This window comes from Eurytemora carolleeae, unplaced genomic scaffold (assembly GCF_000591075.1).
Source record: "Eurytemora carolleeae unplaced genomic scaffold, Eaff_2.0 scaffold188, whole genome shotgun sequence".
Classification (NCBI taxonomy): domain Eukaryota; kingdom Metazoa; phylum Arthropoda; class Copepoda; order Calanoida; family Temoridae; genus Eurytemora; species Eurytemora carolleeae.
The window spans coordinates 45,422-65,726 of record NW_019396140.1 but is presented as its reverse complement, the minus strand read 5'-3'; the positions used below and the strand labels follow the sequence as shown (position 1 = coordinate 65,726).

The 20,305-nt window shown below is 35.5% G+C and overlaps 1 protein-coding gene across 1 annotated transcript; it reads right to left on the bottom strand.

The window, feature by feature from the left end:
- Nucleotides 1–321: 321 nt before the first annotated feature.
- Nucleotides 322–16,217, bottom strand: LOC111696135 (delta-like protein B). The gene is made up of 9 exons (XM_023465689.1): nt 16,073–16,217; nt 15,669–15,768; nt 15,254–15,547; nt 14,164–14,227; nt 9,622–9,879; nt 6,193–6,253; nt 4,831–5,131; nt 2,831–3,897; nt 322–996 (listed from the first exon to the last, which is right to left on the bottom strand). Exons 2-9 carry the CDS (start codon nt 15,717–15,719, stop codon nt 840–842), a joined length of 2,253 nt encoding a protein of 750 aa, XP_023321457.1. The 5' UTR covers nt 15,720–15,768; nt 16,073–16,217; the 3' UTR covers nt 322–839.
- Between the last annotated feature and the right edge of the window lie 4,088 nt (nt 16,218–20,305).

Genomic DNA, 20,305 nt, shown 5'->3' with positions numbered 1-20,305 from the left:
TAATAGTGTCAGTAAAACTCTTTATTCGATTTTTTCTTTAAAATTCGATTTTTTTATTCTAAACTCTAGGAAAAATAAATGTTAACAATTTTCTTTCAAAAAATCTCCTCTCATTTTCATAATATTTGTTTTCATTTATTTTTAATTTATTTTTTAATAGAAATCTATGATTCCCTTTATACATATAAAACATACTAACATTGTGACTCATATTATATTTTGTAAAAAGCAAACAAAAGACAAAAACAGCCAATGAATTTCGGCCCCCCGAAACATAGATCGGCTTTGCTATTATATTGAATGGATTTAAAATTGCATGGATTAAATTTAACTTATTTTATTTTATGACTTTAATATTAAAGGAACATCGGTTTACGGTATATACTGAACAAAATGGTTTATTGTAACTTTAAGGGTAACTTAAGTGTTTAAAAACACGTCAAAATGCTTTTACAAATAACAACTAAAGCGTATAAAATGCTATAATATACTATTTCAGAATGAATAACATGTGGAGTAATGAAACTGGCGGCAAATATGCATATATCTGCCGCCAGCCCAAATAAAAGTAAGAAACAGAGAAGCTCTAAGCAGCAAAATAGTTTTGCATGGATCTGGGAGAACATTGGGTTGCATCGTTGAGATCAGGCGCATCTCTGGGGCCACACCCCCGCCCCAACCAAGTTCTCCGTTTTCTGACAAAATCAGGCGGTTTCCGCCACGCCCCCACTCACTTCTTTGGTTTTCAGGTGTTGAAATCACCCAAACATTGAACACGAGCCTTCAAATAGAGTTGCGGCAGTACATACAGTGTACACTTAGCCGGACATTTCGTAGATTTACACCTCGGTGGCGAGAAGGTCGTCTTCGATACACTTGCCCGGATCCTCCGGCATATTGTAAACGGAGGATGGGGCGGGTGAGGCGGATCCACAAGATGCTCCGCCGGAGTAGAACATATCTCGGTTAAGATCCTTCTTGAACCCGGATTTTTCACTGAAAAATAAAGAAAAATTAGTATATTATAATTAAATGGTTTTTTAAACATCAAACTAATAGTCAAGAACTGTGAGAAAAGAAACTGATGGTTGAACGTGGTTTCAAGTTGTCAAATTTATATATGGCGGTTAAGAATCCATTCCGTTGGAATTGGTACAGAAATATATTACGAGTTGGTACAAATAAAAAAATAAATTTAATTAAATAAAAAAATTAGATTTGAAGTTTTTTATTATTTAATATGAGCATAGGTGTAGTACGTTCAGTGTAAGAAATCAACTTTCCAAAAAGATATAAATAAAGATGTATATTTTTTTTTAACTTACGCCTTTCTTTTTTATGTTTGAAACTTAGAAGTATATTCATATTTAATGTTTTATATAAAATAAAAAAAAACTGTTGTCGGTTTTACATAGAGCCCTAATTCTATGTTGTATATTTGTAAAATTATACATCAAACAATACAATAATATTGAATTCAATAAATAGGCGTAAAAACATATCCTCCTACCCTCTAATTTTATAAATTTTAAGATTTTCGGAAAGTATTGAATTTGAAAAACTGCCATAGGGAAAACAATAAACCTTTGATAAATTTGTGTAGATGTACAGGGTGTCCCACGAAGCATTACAATCGGTAAATAGTTTTGAATGTCGTCTTTCATACACTGTATTAGATAGTAAAGACTGTATGCCGTTTATTTGTTAAAAAATCTTTTGCTCAAATATATTTTAATTTGAAATTAATTTTACGATAACATGACCCATATATAATATTTTATTATTGTCTCTGGTATCAAACAATTAAGCAAATTATGGAAGAATACTAAAGAATACTAAACTATTTACCAACTGTCATGTTTCGTTGGACACCCTGTACCATAAAACGTACATATATTGAAAAAATTAGTAAGATCATTTAAAGCAATTTTATTTTTTTTAAATAATTTACGCGTACAATTGTAATCTTGAAAACGTTATTCCTGTCGGAAAAAAAGTATATATATCTATAAAATAAATCTCTTCACACATATATTCCTATATACACTTGTATTAATATATATGTTTGCTTTAGCTGGCCAAACAGCTGAACCAAATTTGCTGAATTTTATAGGGAACCCTTGAGAACCTAGGGGGGTAATATTTTATAGGGAACCCTTGAGAACCTAATAAAAAACCAGGAAAATAAAATAGACGAAAAGTTTTGATTTTAGGAAAAATTCCCCTTTACAAATTATGGTTTCGTGAATCAACAAGTACATCCAAAATTCGACACAGGCAGGAATGAAAACAGGGGGGAAAGAATGAAGAAAAAAGATCAAGGAAATAAAAATTATAATAAAAAACCAGATTTAAAAAGGAATAGAAGCAAAAACTGAAGGAAGAATTGAAGAAAAGGGAAAAAGGGATGGGCAAAAAAACATGACGTGTAGTTTTATGGTACACAAGTTCTTGCATAGTAAAGGGTGGTCATTTAGGGCATTTATTTTAGGACATATTGTAGGTTTTTGGGGACAATAATGATAGTGGTTGAGCACGGTCTAATGACAAGTCAAAAGATCTAGTAGATCCCACACGCGTCACAGTCTCCAAGTTCCCAAAGCATAAAAAGCACAGGAAGGGGGCCGGGGGCACTTAATAAATCTACATTTTCCCATGCGCGCGTAAACCCTGCCATGTCCAGCACCAATTTTCACATTTAAAACTGTGTTGTACAGGGAGTTTTCCCAGACAAATCAAATCCAAGAACTCAATGAAAAATTGGTTCCCACCAACTTAGGATCATTAGAAAGACCGGACAATATATATTGATTGAGAAATTAAACCTTACCTAGAAGAACTACAAAGTGTTGAGGAAGAAATGTCTAAATTTGTTGATTTCGTCAGACCACCAAATCTTGATTTGTCGATCTTTGATCGTGTGTAACTATTCTCTACTTTATCACAATACAAGCTGCTTCTCTGCACTGAGTCTGTGTTTAACTGTTTTGTGGATTTTGCTCTAGACATTTGAGCGTATTGACTCTCTTTAGCGGAGAAATTATTTTCTTCTGCTAGGTTAGGGTTTGTGTTTATGCTCTTTTGAGGATAATCCAGAGAGTTAACAATCATATGATCGTCCAAGATCTTTGTTTTGTTCATAGAATTCACTGCGTTCAGTTCGTTTTCTAACTGGGCCTCAAAATCTGCTCTTTGCTGCTCAATTTTACGACGCTGCTTCATGCAAAGGATGATAATAGCTGCTACAATAACCATCAAAGGGACCAAAGCCGAGAAGGTTCCAATAAGAGCTGCGTTCCCAGAGTTCCCAGCATTGGTGGGAACTCCCTTGAGTTCGTAGTATTTAGGATCAATAGAACCATCAGGCAAAATCTCACAATATTTTCCTGTATGTCTGGGTAGACATCTGCAGTTGAAGGTATTATTTCCATCGATACAAAATCCACCATTGAGACAAGGATTCTCTTCACATTCGTTGATTTCTAGAGAGCAATCCTTTCCTGTGTAACCAGGCGTGCACATACAGGTGAAATCATTAACTCCGTCCCGACATGTTCCACCGTTTGCACACGGCGTGTTCTTACAATCATTGTAGTTCTCCTCACAATGCTTCCCGATGTATCCCAGGGGGCAGATACACTTGTAGCTGTTGATGAAATCATGGCACGTTCCACCGTTCCTGCAGGGGTTCATCTCACAGTCATTGGTGTTGATTTCACAGTTCCTTCCCTGGAACCCAGGCGGGCAGGTACATGTGTATCCGGACATGCCGGAGGTACAGGTAGCTCCATTGTCGCAGGGATTGGTTGAACAGACGTCGAAGTCCGACTGGAACTCACAATGGTGTCCGTAGGATCCCGCCTTACACTGGCATGTGTAGTCTTCGTCGCGGCCAGGCTGAAAAATAGAAAATTCATAGGTTTTAGCTCCAACAGGGTTGACTGTCTTAAAATCAGAAGATATTTAGCATTTTGATTGCTGTTAAAAGTAGCATTTTAGGTACAATTTAGCCCCCACTGGGTCCATTGACTTGTTAATCTAGACTTTAGAGGGTTGTATATCTAAGCTGGATGGGTGAGATATAATTTATCAAGGTGGATTGATCAGTCAGGTGAACAAATTAAAATGGATGACTTGGCCATGCTCTAAAATACCAGACCAGAGCTCACAGTTTAAATCAGTAAAACAGGACTTAGATTTAGATAAACTTGACTTAAGTCCAGTTTATTCAAGTTTTAGTGGCAAAAACTCCCTGCTCCCTAAAGAAATCCCCCTCTAAATGACAATGCAAAAGGATATTTATTACTGGGCATTATGAAGGTTTTTATGATAGCAGCCAGACTTAATCTGAACTGTCGAGGAGGGCAGTATGAAAAGATTATATTTATGATACCAACAAGAACCGTACAGGAGTTGACATCCGTAGATTATAAAGTAAGATATGATTTGTTTGTATCCTGCCCCGGCCATCTTGAATTTTAGAAAAGCATTGTTTTGAATGGTTGCGAAGTCAAGGAGCGGAGCGCCGTCATGCCCAATGAAACCGTACAAAGCTAAACCTGTGGCATATTGTAAAGAGAAGGGAAGCTAAGGAGTAAAGGAACTATAAACTCTGGGATATTTCCTGTTTGAAAGAGTCCCCTCCCCCCCCTCTAAAGGGTATATAGTCCCCCCCCCATACAGAGTATATAGTCCTTTATAGAACCCGGGTCATACAACCAATCTCCTCTGTGGTTTAAACTAACGGTTTTGTAATACAATCTTAACTCTCCATGAGTTCTGTGAAAGTATATTTATTGTTTATATTTAAAGAATTATATAAAAACTTACCAAGCATTCTCCTGAGTTCTTACAGGGGTTCTCCATGCATTTACTGACAACTCTGGTCTCACAGTTCCTCCCGGAGAAACCAATAGGACAGGAGCAAGTATAATCGTCTCCGGTATTAAAACAGGTAGCTCCGTTATGACATGGTCTATGGTTGGTGCAGAAGTTCAGATCCTTGTTGCAAAGAAGACCTCCCCAACCCGTTTTACACTCACACGTGTACCGGGCACTGCATGTACCATGTACACAACCTGGATATCTCTTGCACTCTGTACATCCTGGACCCTGCCACCCGTCCTGGCATCTGAAAAACAAAAACGTTTGTTAAATTTTTGTCAAATGGAATTCAGGAGAACAATGGGGGGGAGTTGGTTTTCAGATTTTTTCCCGATTTTAGCAGGACTTAATCCTGTGATAAGAGATCTGAAATGTTTAGTATTTTACTCTAGGTGTACTGGTCTATAGACCCCCTACAGTCTCAGCTACCTTTACCCAAAGGTCCATAAAACAAATTTTAACATATCTCCCCATTAATTAAACTGGAGGGAGGGGTTGCCCACTTTGTGCTGCATCCTCTCATTTTTGTAGAAAGGTGGGTGGGGTAAGTTGCGACATTTCAATATATTAAACTCAACGCAAGTCTATAAACGTAAAAGAACCTACAAAGCTCTTTGTAAAGTGGATAAAACTGCTTTGTATCTCCAATATAACAACCATTGTTCCTACCAACCAAAACCAAGCCAATAAAATGTAGGTTGAGACCAATTTTATTGCTCAATAATTTGTCCGTGGTTTTAGCTAATCTCAAAGATATCATTCGTCTGGAAACTTGCCAAATTTTTAGTGAAATTTTGAAAGAAAACCCAAGTTTAGAATTATATATTTATCTTTAAGTTGATTTAGATAGAATGACAAAATATAATTAGCATGTTTCTTATCAGCCTTTTAATCTGACCAGTCTACTATATAGGAAACCCTAAACCCACANTTGATAGTTGAACGCCCCCGCCCTCTTAACAGAAGTAGTGTCCCACGATGTATTGATAAAGGCTGGACTAAGACATTTGATTTTCTCATTGATATAAACCCAACTTCAAACCATGAACATTACTGGACCCCCCCTTTTCATCCCCCCCTTCCCTACAGGAGCCACAGCTGACCCCTAAAAACATCTGACCCCCAAAACAACTGACATCAGACACCCCTTTTATCTTAAATAGTCTGGTAACAGTTGGTCTGCGGGGGGAGTTGACTACCGGATTACTTTTTGTAAACATATCCCTATATTAAACAAGCGTGGGGAGGGGGGGCGGGATGTTGCCCCCCCCCCTCTCTTACAACTAGGACTTGGATAAATGTACTTACATGCATTCTCCGGGCTTCTTGCAGTATCCATTCTGAGCGTTACATCCAGGTGAGCATTTGGCTAAAATAAATAAAATTAGATTGGTTAAATTCGCCATTTTGAAAAAGTCGCCATTTTGTTTATCAGCTGATTTTATAATAATCCAAACTTAAATTCTGTTTAAGACGGAGCTAGGTGATTAAATGTGTCCCCGACTATATCCTGTATATTTCACAATTGGGACAGGATGTATCATATAAATAATGGGAGTGGAGGGGGGGGGGTAAGGAAATAAAGGAATTAATGGGTGATGTTAGTGAGGGGGAGGGGGGGACGGGATTGGGAGGGGGAGAAAGGAAAAATGTCGTATTTCTATGAATCACATTTACAAACGAATTAATTTCAAAGTTGTATTCAGAAACTTCCTATGCCCACAAACAAGAAATGCGCAAATAGAGAAGGTAGCACGAACATGGCAAGCGCACAATGTACTGCACAACAACAAACAAATACCAACAATAGATAAGTACACAAAAACTAGATACTTATCCAACATATGGTACATTGGTATAAGGAGGGGGGGATACACATACAGTGTTTCAAGCCGATTCAGGCTTGCATGAGGTAAGCAGTAAATATTTAGCCAATTTCTAAATAATTATCAATAATCACTTAACAGTTAAAACCAGGCTCAAATGGATTTCAATATCTCTAAAAGGAGGGAGGTGACAATTGGTCCAGGAATGTTTACGGGGAGGGAGGGGGGATGCTACAGAGAATGTAAGTTTCTTTAGACAAGCGTGAAGGTATCCTACTGAGAAAATATTTCTAAATAGAAATGTTTGCAAGTATTAAACACTAAAATAGAAAGATAGTTAGACAGATAGATAGATAGACAGTTAGATAGATATATAGATAGAAAGACAGATATATTGATAGATAGATATACATATAGTTAGATATTTATATATATAGATAGATAGACAGTTAGATAGATAGAAAGACAGATAGATAGATAGATATATAGATAAAGAGATAAATATAAAAATATAGATGAAACTAAGAAAGATAGATAGACTGATATATATCTTTCAGGGTTTGAAGCCCCGTCAATTAACAAATTAACCTTTTCAAACCAGGACCGGCAAAGAACCGAAAATTCATCAATTAGTTTTTTTTCTAAAAAATCTGTAGGACGACAATTGTGACCCAGAAAATGTGAGAAAAATTGAAAAATTAAAATTTCATAAATTGGATTGATTGGGAGAGAAAGTCAACCCTCTTGCCCCCAATCCATCCTTGCTCGAATATTAATGCAAATGAGAACTTTAACACTGTGACATATCTGGGAAAATCCTAACAATGCAACAAAAGGGAAAACTCTCAAAATCGGGAGAAGAGTTTTGATTCTTTATCCTACGAAAGAGAAGATAAAAGAAATTGTAAATAGTCCTTTATATATTTATATATTTATTATGTTGATGTACACCACGTGTATATACTTGTCATAACGGAAACAATGTATATGGCCCAGTTTTTCAAATGTGCATAAAACATCGAACATACAATAAAAAAATAGAATGATATGATAAATGTAAATATTAGCTTTTCATAAAAATGTTCGTTATCTATCTATCTGTATATTTGTTTATCTTAGTTGTAAAGTATACAAACATACATTGTATTAATAACGATTAGAAAAAAAACTATTTTTTTATTTTCCCGCCAAAACAATAATAAATATCCAATCTCTCTAAGTAATAGATTGTGTGAAAAAGAGGAAAATTTTTTTGAATTTAAGGAATATATTTAACCCTGACTTCCCCTAGCCCATCTGCCCCCAGAGGGTCACAGACAGAAGGGGGGGGGGGCCAGCTGCAACAACTATCAGCTGATTTAAGCGTCCTTATTTTCTATTTCTAAGCCAATGTTGAATGCAACCATTTTTTGTCGCTTTTTCTAATTCAAAAACGTTATATCAGAATGCAGTCAGAAATGTATAATTTTTATAAGTATAAAATGTTGAGTAAAAATAGGTAGAAGCGCTAATAAAAAAGTCCCTTTTACATCCCCCTCCCCCCCTCCCCCTACATGGGGCCTGTATAAACAAGAAATTTATACGACCAATAAAAGGGGAAAGGAAATTTTTTATAACTTAGAAACGTTTTTAAGTATAAAATATACATTTTAAAATCCAAGATGCCAGTTGTTTAAACATGTTTGTTTGAGAAATCCGGGAAAACGTCAGGAAGAAATTCACAATAAACCGGAAGTTTAAAGATGGCGGGATTGATAAAACAAAATGGCCGACATTACAAAGATAAAAATAATAATAATGAATAAAAATGATTCATATTAAATCCCTGCAAGCACGCTTCCCCCTCTAGTCACGTGACACGGCCAGATGTTTCCGGCCAAGCCACGCTAAACCCCCCAGCTCCCCCCACCCCAACTTGTTCCATCCCCCATCCCCTTATAATACCTCCCCCTTACATGCTTATATCCCCCTCTTAAGCGTCCCCTGTATGCTTGTGGTGCCATGTAAAGGGCCCAGAACATCATATTCAATAAAACAAAATAAAGAAAAATTTGCAGCTGTACACTTCTAAAGTACGTAAAAGCAAAATATGTCTCGATGTCACATATTCTTAAATATATATTGTTCAATATTTTGAGATATTGTTTCAACACATGATCTTCTTTACTTGACAATATAAATTAGAAATAAATAAATTGTGAAAATGAATAAAATTAAGAATAATTGAACGCCCGGTCTTCTCTCAGAAAGCAAATGAATGCATGCGAAGGTGTTTGAAAACCCCGAGTAGTTGGTTTGAGAGTCTGTAATTACAATCTGACTTTAACAACCGTTGTTTGTTCTACGAGGAATATAATTATATGTAATTTGGTTGGTGTGTTGGGTCAAAACAATGGTTTTATATAAAGCTTCTCCTGCCCCCTTCCATCCGGCTCAAAAGGTGAAATCAAAATAAATCCTAAAATCCTTCAAACCACACGCGAGCTTAACCCTCTCCAGGTTTCCGGTTTAACCCTACCCTGACCGGATGTTGGCAGATGTCCCTTCTCAACAGGTGACGTTGCGTCCGGCTTATGTCCAGCCGATTAGAAAATCCATCAAGAAATTCCGAAGTTATCCAAAAATGCGCGAAAATGAAAAAATCCACAAAAGATTCCCCAGACTCCCCCCTCCCCCCCCCCATACCGCCCTAATGTTTAGAAAAACAATACTAAGCCGACTTATCAGTCATCGCACTCAATAAAGGCAACAAATGTATCTTCAGATATCCCCCTCGAGCCTTCTAACACATGTCCTGTTATCTCAATACGATCTAAAATGCCTGTTTTAAACTGTGAGATACAGAATGAGACCTTGACACACGTTTACTTGTTCATTAAGTGACTTAACTAAATGTTAAAATTAGACTTACGTTTAGAACAGTAGCCGCCCGTGCCCATTTCCCAGCCGGGCAAACATATCTTTTCTCCCTCAGGACCGCAGGTGTAGTGACCGAAGTTGTCGTCACGGGGCTTGCAGATGATGTCGCAGTCCTTGCCGTAGTAGTTGTCAGCACAGACCAATCTGTAGTCGAAGTCCAATTTTGAATCCTCTCCCCCAATCCATCGGCTACCAGAATCCAAAGATCTAGACTTTGCGACAACACGGTGTAGCAAACTATCGTTACCACCTGCAATAGATTATAAGATTAATATCATGTTACTAGTAGCATTATCAACCCTGCATCACAAACAATATAATAAACACTAAACATTAAAACTTTCTCGGCTTAGAAACCCCGCCAAATATTGTTAAAAAAATCCGCCAAATTCTTGTCAAATGTTAGCTAAGAATTCTCAGTAAGGTTTATTGATGAATCGTGAGTCAGTGGCCGATATAACCCATGCTCCCCTGCCCTCTTATTAGCAGGATGGGGGAGGCTATAAAAAAGTATTTTAGAAAGTGTTTTAAAGACGGGGAGGAGTTTTGAATATTAACATATTGAAAACCTATACAGAGACTGCATGTATAATTAACCATGGTTCAGTTAATTAATTTCAAATTTTTAATTGGAATTTTTTGTACTGGTCTACACGATCCACTGCTATTATGATGGTAACCCCAAAAACTCATTTAATTTAGGTTCCAGCGCTAAAAAGTGGTTGAATTGGGCGGACCTATAAACTCCATCCTAACTACCCTCTTATAAACAATTTATAGCAACATCAAACTTAATTATAACTTTCTTCCCAAGAAAATAATGCTGTGAAACTGTGCAAAAACGAGAATTGCCTCATTTGACGCTGCTAAAATTTTGTAATCTGACCAAAAATTTCTCATTAATTTTTTGTTAAACTTATTTAACACTTTCTTTTGAATTCAACATTTGATTAAAAATCTATCAAGTTTAAAACCGCAGTTTTTTTATTCAGCTACATATATATGACTGGAGAGTATATGTGTGGGAACAAGTTTAGTGGTTGTTAATAGTTACTATGCTATAATAATACTAGTAAATTATGTATCTTAAAACTTTAATATCTTTCTATGAATCAGGAGTCAGAAGTCCTGAATGACTTAATGGGCGACCCAAGATTTTGAACCAGTAATTTAATTTCAATTTAAGTTCTTCAACTGACGGAGACACTACAATTTAGTTTGGGTTTGAAGAGACCCTATTGTGTAATTAATTAGAAAAGCCCAAGGGGTGTCTGCCTAACAAGGCACATGGTCGCTACTACCATTTTTTGCTGGGGCCAACAGTTAAGGAATCTACTTTAAAAATGACGGTTTACAAAAAAGTAAATAAAGAAAAAACTTTTTATTTAACATGAAATAAGCAATACACAACCTTACTTTTAAAAGGTAGATTCCTCTACTGACATTTTTTTGTCCCAAACCTTTAGAATTCTTGGTTATGATGCATTATAATGGTGTCACAACTCGACCACTTTTTATAAACATTTTTAATTAAACTTTGAAAATCTTTTCAGCAAATTTTAAAAAATTTCCTTGATTTTGATTTACAAAAAGCTAGGGAGGGGGTCCTGCTTTGAGTTTGGCACCCATTTTTATTCAAATATCCGGTTGGACGGAACAAATATCCGCTCTTGATTAGTTGATTGTCATGTTTGTTATTGTAGGGTTGAATTGTCAATACTACAGCGTTGAGGTCTCTAGAGGAACCCCGCCCATATCCTTCTCATCTTCTTGCCCCGCCCACATCCCACTTTCATCTCCAAGCCCGCCCCTTTTTTATCACACTTGCCTTCATCAAAATGAAGGGAGGAGCTGGATTTTGGTGACTTCTTTTTTAGAATTAAACCACCAATGATAGTTTAATGGAAAGGGGTAAAAGTGTCAAGCGCAGAAAACGATTTGAATTTTATCCTTGGATAAAATCAGCGACAAAATTCCATTTCTGTGGGTGCCATGATGTTAGGTTTGATAGGAGGGGACCCCTACCGTTTCCGCCCTCCCCCTCCTGCACCAGGGCCGTACCAACTCGAAACCACTGAAGTTTCTATCAGGGTATCGTAGTACTAGATCTGTAGGTACTGTTCATGGTATGCCACAAACTAGGAGAAAAATGAGTGTACACCGACTCTTGGAATGAGATACTTAAAGATAGGGATGACTATCCAAGACTATGCATAACTAACTATCTAACTGCCTAACTATCTAACAGAGTGAACTACTTGACCACGGTATGCCTGCATACCTTTCTACCATCCCATCTCATATTTATCTGTCAGAAATTTTATATTTAGAAATCTCGGACACAAAGCCTTGTGTTTCGGACCACATATAATGGTCTTTATACAGGGTGTCTCAGGACTATAGCTACTGTCAGACGCACACAGTTATTGTGTCTGTTAAGAACCCCCTGTAGTACTTTTTATCCGTCCTGGATCACATATTTCATCTTTATGGAGGGTTGACATAATCTTGCTGTAAGTTTATCTAAAATATAGTTTTACAAATGAATTTATGTCAAGATATGAAGACCGAGAAAAGATAGAGATATGGTCAACATTTTTAAAGAAACAACAAGTCCCCCCCCCCCCATCTATAGAACCATACTGAGAGCAATGATGACAGTCATAAGAAATAGTCGCCATCAAATATAGTCAAAATATTCAGAACGTGTCACCTTCGGTCAGCATGGGGGCTTCCTAATGTCTCAATATATGTATTACGATCCTGCTGAGTGAAAACATGAAACTATATACCCCAACCCTCTCCTCATATACATATTTAGAAATTTATAAATGCTGTATATATCTATATGTTCAATAAGATTTGTAAGAAAGGTGATTTTGACATTTTGCAGATATATTTGAAAAGTTTGAATTTGAAATAATTAGTTTTGTAACTGAGCCGTGCTTTAGGGGTCTCTCAGGGGGCAAGGAGCGGATAGGGGAGGGTACAAATATGGGTACATATATAGGTCCCTAAGGGTCCATTTCCTTTTCCAGCAAAGTTTATTGGTTCCACATGTGGAATACATTCACACTAACTTGAGCACACACAAACAGTTTCATTTCTTATTTGTTTTAAGAATTAAAAATTTATAAAAGTAACATATTTTTATATGGTGAGAGGTGGGGGAGAGGGGACTACGCTTTGAAGTAATTAGACTGAATTGAAAGAATCGAGCTAAGGTTTCTCAGGGGTTGTATTGGATGGTTTAAGGGACCCGTATTAGAAACTCATTACACCTCCCATTCAAGGGATTCAAGGGGTTCATTCAGACCTCCTTAGACCCCTAGTTGTGACCCTTAACCCTATACATCCTAGCCCCTAACCATGCCCCCCGCCCCTCCCAATCCAACAAGCCGAATCAAAATTACATTTTGAAAGAAATTCCTCGAGAATCAAATCATGAAATTATGAAAAATATAAGTTCACAAACTCAAGAGTTGGTTATGAAGTTGCTTTTTTATGAACATGTTCGTGAGAGTTCATGTAAATTGTATATTTATGAACAGGTGCCCCGTAAAAAATAAAATAAAGTTCATGTCTGTAAAATCATTAAAAACCTTTTGTACATATTTTACAAGAAAACCAGCGGGGGTTGAACCAAAACGAAGAGAGGGGGGGAACCCAGGGGGAGGGGGTGTAACACCCTCTTTTTAGGCCGTAAAGCATGGACAAAAATGTAGGACTTAAACCTTGAATAAACGTCCATTTTGGATATTTATGTAAGGGGTCAAAACTCCAGCTTCTGAACAATTAGGATGGATCGGGGGGGGGGGGACATACGCCCCAGGATACGAGTTCAATCCTCTATAAAGAGTAATAACATTTTTCCAACCTATAAAGAATTTATAATTTTGATTCAAAATTGAGAAAAACTGGAGAATGGTTTGAAAACTAGTTTTGTTTATGAGTTTAGGGAGAGAAGGGATGGGGTGGTCAAAATATGAAGGGGAGGGGGTAAATTGTCTAGAATACCAAATTATAGTTTGAACCTAACCCTACTCTATAAGTAGCGCAGTCTGGGATGATGTTGAAAATATTTCAACCAAAAATTTAAAATAAAAAATGAACGAAAGAAAACATAAAAAAAATATATTATAGAATATTTATAAAGGTGTAAATTCTCTGGGGAAATTTTTTTTTTTGAAAAATTATGAAGTTTATTTATATCTTGAGGCAAACCTGTGTTTTCATACAAAGTATAAGGTATGCGACTATCTAGTAATGGCAAAGAATATAAAAGATATAGTTTAAAATTATACATTTAGATAAAACATATTTGGGTCAATGTACTCCTCCCCCCCAATCAAAACTGACCATAACAGTATTACTCCATGCTAACCCAATTTATTGGATATAAAAACATATTTTTCATTTTCAGTTTCCAAACCATTGCATGAGAATAGTCTACCAGTTAGAACCCTTACCAACCCTCTCAAAACATTGTATAAAACTGTTTTATGGAAAAAAGAAATTTATAAAAAAAACTCACGTTTGCTCATAGCTCCTATATTCTTGCCTTCATGCCAAGCCTCGATGATCAAACTGAAAGTTCCCTAAAAAAGAAAATGATGTTTATAAAATGACAATTTTGAATTTAAGAAATATGCTCGGTTGGTTTTCGACAAGAAGAGACTGACAAGTCCCCCGTCAGTGTTAATCATACCCATCAAGGCCCACATTATCATTAAATGTGCTATTGCAAAAATAGAATTAAATTTTGCAAGTTTGACACATTTTTTCTTCTTGTTTCGTACTTATTGCGAATATGTTTGAAACCAGTTTTTAGCACAACTAAACATATTCATATAATTTATTTTTGCATAAATTCGTAAGTAAATAATACATGACAATGATAGCACAGACATGCTAATAGCAGTGTCGTGTCTTGAAAATGCATATTGTCTGTCCGTCTGTTGGCTGTCTGGGACACTGAGTTCGGTCTAGTAAACATCAACACAGACTTCTTTCACATTTTTGAAGTGGCATTTTCAATTTTGTATTTAACTCTTTTAGACATTTCTCTTTTGCTCGTCTGTTTGTTTCAAAGGAAGGAGGCTGTAAAACAATTGAATAAGTTTGTTCGTAAAACATTACTGCCCCCCCTCCCCCCCTTCATACATTACTGTTTCACCCCCCCCCCTTCATTCATTACTTGGACACAACTTAACCGACAAACATAGAAACAAACAGACGAGGCGGGGTGAGAAAATGCTTTAAAGTGAATTAGTTTTAACAAATTAGGGAGTTAGTTTTCAGATCTTAGGCCATCATTTAATAGGGATTAAAGTTTCTTAATTCGCCACACCCATGAAGGGGTAGTAACAGGATAAGTGTATATTACCAAAACAGAAATATTTATATCGAATTTTTATAGATTTTTTAAGTTTTTTGAAAAGTTGTGGGAATTGGGGAAGCAATGATTAAATTGGGAGGGTCTGTAGAAACGACAAGATTAGAATTGAATGACAAGGCATTGTTTAAGACATAGACAAATTATCATGTAACCAAGCTTGAATCAATTAATGGGATAATTAAATGGATAGATAGATATTCATTCTCATTTAGGAAAAAAAACTTACCGGCCATTTGAAGTCGATGTCGAACTGAATAGGAGCAAGGTCGACATTTAGATTGGTCGACCCGATGACTCCGGTTATTTGTTCACCAAATGTGCAGGACGACATAAAGTCGACCTGGGCCATATAATGCTTCAAACACACGCGAAATTTAGTATCACAAGTTCCCGCGCACGGGCCAGGGGAAGTTAGTCCCGTACAACATCTTCCAGACGCGTCTTTCTGCGCGTTGTTGTGAAATTTTTTAAGTCTTAACTCAAATATACTCTGGGGACCGGCCTCACGCGCCTCTACGTCCTGAAATATGATATAGTCATCAATCATAAAAAGAACATATGCCAAACATATAGAATTTCAAAACAATCCACCCCCAACCCCTGAGTATTTCTTAAATTTTCATATTATTTAATATTCTTACCTTTGATAAAATTAGAAGGAAAACTATTGGAGAAAACTTTTTCAAATTCATTTTGATTGTTTGAAAGTGCGAGGCTCTTATTGGCCTCTTCTGAGGTCACCTGAAAAAACAAAGGGGTTATATGTGTTTATATATATATGTTTAGAAATGGTAGGGGAGGGGAGGGGGGTATTTGAAGAGGAGTAGAGGGTTTTCAATATCAACTTGAAGGGAAGTATAAACTTGGCTAAAAATATGTCTCAATATTTTGAGATGAAAAACAGCACTTCAATAGAAGAGAAGGGGGAAAGTTTAGGTATATTTTTGTAATGAATAAAAACTTTATAGAAATATTGTTATTGTTGAAGGATTATCTTGTGTTTACGAATTGTACTATCAGAGGAGAAATGTATTCTTGCAATTACCTATTGTCATTTATTGTAGGCCACCATTTAAAAATTTATTCAGAATCTTTTCCTTGATTTTGATTTAGAAACTGCAGATACCAAGCACTTTATGATCACTATAAAATGAATATAATCAGCACTTAAACGCACGTCCTGCTTTCGGTTCAGTTGAAGAAGAACTAACAGAAAGCGCGCGGGCCGGGCGCGGTATACCGGTAGGTCGGGACGGTACCTTCTGGGCGGGGTGGGATGGCTTCCCCTGGCTACTAGTCTGCTACCTGCAGGCCGGCACGGGTCATGAGACCGGGGGGGGGGGAGCTTCTTTTTCTAGCAATTTAGACAGATGGGCACAGACATGAGAGTCCTCAAAGACAACATAACATCAGCTTGACAGACACGAAAAATAGACATATTACAGTCTGACAGACAAGACAGCCAATAAAAGAGGATTTACAAGATAAACAGATATAGATAAATATGACACTGTTATCTTCAATATAAATCCATATTTGCAGATTATATTGGGGGAATATGATTAGGGGGGGGGGGATAATATCCGGTTTGCAACTTGCAAAAAAGTGATGTTTTAATGTACACTAATAATGTAATATTCACGAAATAAAAAACTGTTAACTGAAAAGGAAATCTGGGATTTTTTTCCTCGACAAATCTTTTTTTTTGGATAATTTGACTTAATTTTATGTGTTTTGTTTTCTGTTAGAAAAAAAAACAGATGGAAAATTGTTATTTTTCACAAATTTTCACATCGTTTTTTAAAAGTCGTGTCTTGACAAATTTAACTGAACCTGCTTTTATTTAATAGTTTTATTACGATCATTGATAAATATTTATTTCCAACAAGTGTAATTACCGTATTACGTATAATTATGCTATTAGTTCAATGGAATATTGAAGTTTTGTGTTTATAAGTATATGTATATGTATATGTATTTGTATATGTATATGTATATGTATATGTATATGTATATGTATATATATATGTATATGTACATGTATATGTATATGTATATGTATATGTATATGTATATGTATATGTATATGTATGTGTATATATATATGTATATGTACATGTATATGTATATGTATATGTATATGTATATGTATATGTATTTATATGTATATGAATATGTATATGTATATGTATATGTTGGTTTTTCATTAATTTAATCGTTTCACGATTATAATGGAGTTAAAATAACCAATACTTGCTGCGTTTGGTGACTTTTTAACATTTATACTTCACATTTTTATACATATATTATACATATTTTTTATACATTTATTATACATATATTATATACATTTTTTACACATTTATTATATATATTTTTCATACATATCTTTGAACTAAAAACTAATATTTTTCCCTTTAATATATCTATTTCTTGTGTATTATTGTGTTTGTATCCAATAAACGTCAAAAATAGCTAAACATTCATTGTGGGACCTCACATGACCCCACGGAAAGTTTATGGATGAGCAAAATTTTAAAAGTAGCCTCCAAAAAAACCAACAAACCATAAATTTTGAAAATCCACGAAATTTTTATAAAATCCGCGAAACTTTTTGTTTTCACAATAGAAATAGAATTTGTTAATTTGCTAAATAAAGTTGAGTCTCTGTAAGTAAATCATTAAGTCCAATTTTACAGTTACTTGAAACAGATTCCAATCTTTATTTTTTGCATTAAAAATACCTGCAAATTTACCAGTGTTCATAGTTTCCGTTGCAAAGTCAAGTGTGCACTTGATAAAACCGGTTTGAATCTAAAAATTGGCTTGAACGAGAAACTGGAAGAAAATATTAAAGATTGTATCTTCACCCTAACCCCTGCAATTATTGAACTGGTTGAGAGATAAAACCACCAACAGCTGTCGAGGTTCCGTGAATTTTCTAAAATACAAACCACCAAAGAAAAACCTTAAGAATATATATACAATTTTAAATCTTATTATATATTACTGGATGTAATTTTATTATTAGTAATATTATAAATATGTAAATCTAATCAAGATCACTTTTTTAAACAGATATTAACAATTATCTTATTTGACCTTGTCAAACAAAGCATATTATAAGCACACCCATATTTTTATTAATTTATACACTTTATGAAGCAAATCTTACCAATAATAATATTTACATTTGGTAATTGGTAAAATTTTTAATTATAGATTTTTGTTTAAGAGCTGCAACCTTTAAATCTCAGTGTTACGTTATTACAGTAAACAAACAAGTAACAAAATAAACTTAAAGAAAAAACTTTAATTAGTGTTACTAAAATTATGTTTCAAATATTTAATGTTTATATATATTTGAGAGAAATAACTATATTTATCTGGTGAATATTGTAAGGTTTAGAACAATGGTAACTTATCTACCTGAACACTTTAAGTCCTATTTATGTAAATTCATTCATTCAGATCGTTTACCGGCTCAGTGGTCGGGCACTGTTTTAGAGTTACATTCAAAGTAAATTTAACACAACTAGACCTAGCCTGGGGATATTTCAAGCCAAACCTAATTAAACCATTTCTAGGTAGTCGCCTCACATATACAGGGATTAAAACAAAAGCATGAGACGTAAAAAAATAGCTGGAGTTCATTATGTTTGCCACACTCCCCTGCCGCTTTGGTAATTGCAAATTGGCGGTGCAGTCCAAAGTAGGACTGCACTGGTTGGCCGACAGCTCGGATATTCAAATGTACGTCGGTAGAGAGTCTTGCATGGTTAACTTTTCTCTTTTTTTCTCTTTAGAAAGTTTATTCGAAATAGTTTTTAAAATAGAATTTTCAAATCATACCTTTTCCACCATAGTTTCAGTAAAAGTAAATGTTTCCATTTACTGCTACAACGCCGATATAAGGATTTATCTCTAATTGGATAATGAGCTAGATAGAAAGATAGATGTTATCGCCATGCAATTTCTATTGGTTCAGAATAAACACCAAACACATGGCTGAACCCTGATAGGATCAGGCGCTAATGGACGCGGCATACTTCAATTCAACTAGTTAATGTTGCAAAAAAAATCTCATTTTTTGTAGTTGAAAGTATTTAATACACTACTCGAAAATCAAGGGTGTTCACTATGTCCAAAGTTGAGTTCCAAATTAGCTATGGGGTGTGTAAAATTTAAAGCAATTTAAAGAATACATATGAAGATAATTATAAAAAATAGCAAAAAAGAGCCAAAAAGACAACAGGATAAGACCATGATGAAAAACCTGATAGGTCCCAAAAAGAACGAATACGTTAAAAAGAAACAGAATGAGAATATAATAACATAAGAGGAATAGGATGTTAAAAAGAGAATGATAAGAATATTTATGAAGAGGGGGGGGGGGGACAAAAAAAAAAGATTTGAAAACGACATCCCTCTCATCTTTCAAGTATTCTCCTTCACCCTACTCCCCCCCCCTTCCCAACTTTTCAATTTAAACTGTCCCCCCTCTCAGACTGCATTTAACGCCTTAAGTCATTAGCCACCCCATCTTTGTGGTCACAATCACATTAATAAAAATATTTAATTCAAATTATAAGACTAAAACAAAAATGAAAGGGTGTATAGACTGAAAGCTAATTACTTTAGCTCTTGATAGCGACCCATGAAAGTTATATCTGATGTTCCTATTCCATGGTTAAAGGCTTTTCAAAAATGAATATTTTATCATTTTTTGGACATTTTCTTTGCAAATTCACAAATTTTATTGCAGTATTGCAGTAGAACATCAAAGCTTTCCAATGATGTATCATTTGTCATATTTGTACATCAAACATGGTATTTAGAGAGGGGGGGGGTCAAATTGACCCCCCCCCCTCCACCATCGGGTATCATGGTTTTAAAGTACCCCAGAAGGAATAGGGTTAAAACGTGTATGCATTATGCATTATGCATGTGTAAAGTTATAATTTTTAGTATCCCTTCATTTATCGAGGGGCATGCCCGGTTAACACAGTCACGCACCTCTGACCCATTAGTAAAAGTAAATTGAACCCAAAGTCTGACCGCGTCAACCTTGTTGCACTGGCTAGTCCTATTGAGTGTCTGCTTTATTTACCCAATGTCCGCCGATACAGTACAAACTGGGACCGGAAAGGTTGACCCGGCTCGGAAATTCAAATGTACTACGGCTGCCGGTGCAGTTACCCTTAACCCTTTTCTCTGATCAAAAATGTGGAAGATATTGTCGTCTTCAAACTTGAAAAGTGTATATCTCTCACAATTC

Coding starts and splice junctions, on each gene's coding strand:
- LOC111696135 (XM_023465689.1), bottom strand. CDS start 15,719: ATGAATTTGAAAAAGTTTTCTCCAATAGTTTTCCTTCTAATTTTATCA. Junction 6,254..9,621: donor GGGCGGCTACTGTTCTAAAC/GTAAGTCTAATT, acceptor TATTTATTTTAG/CCAAATGCTCACCTGGATGT. Junction 5,132..6,192: donor AAGAAGCCCGGAGAATGCAT/GTAAGTACATTT, acceptor TTTGTTTTTCAG/ATGCCAGGACGGGTGGCAGG.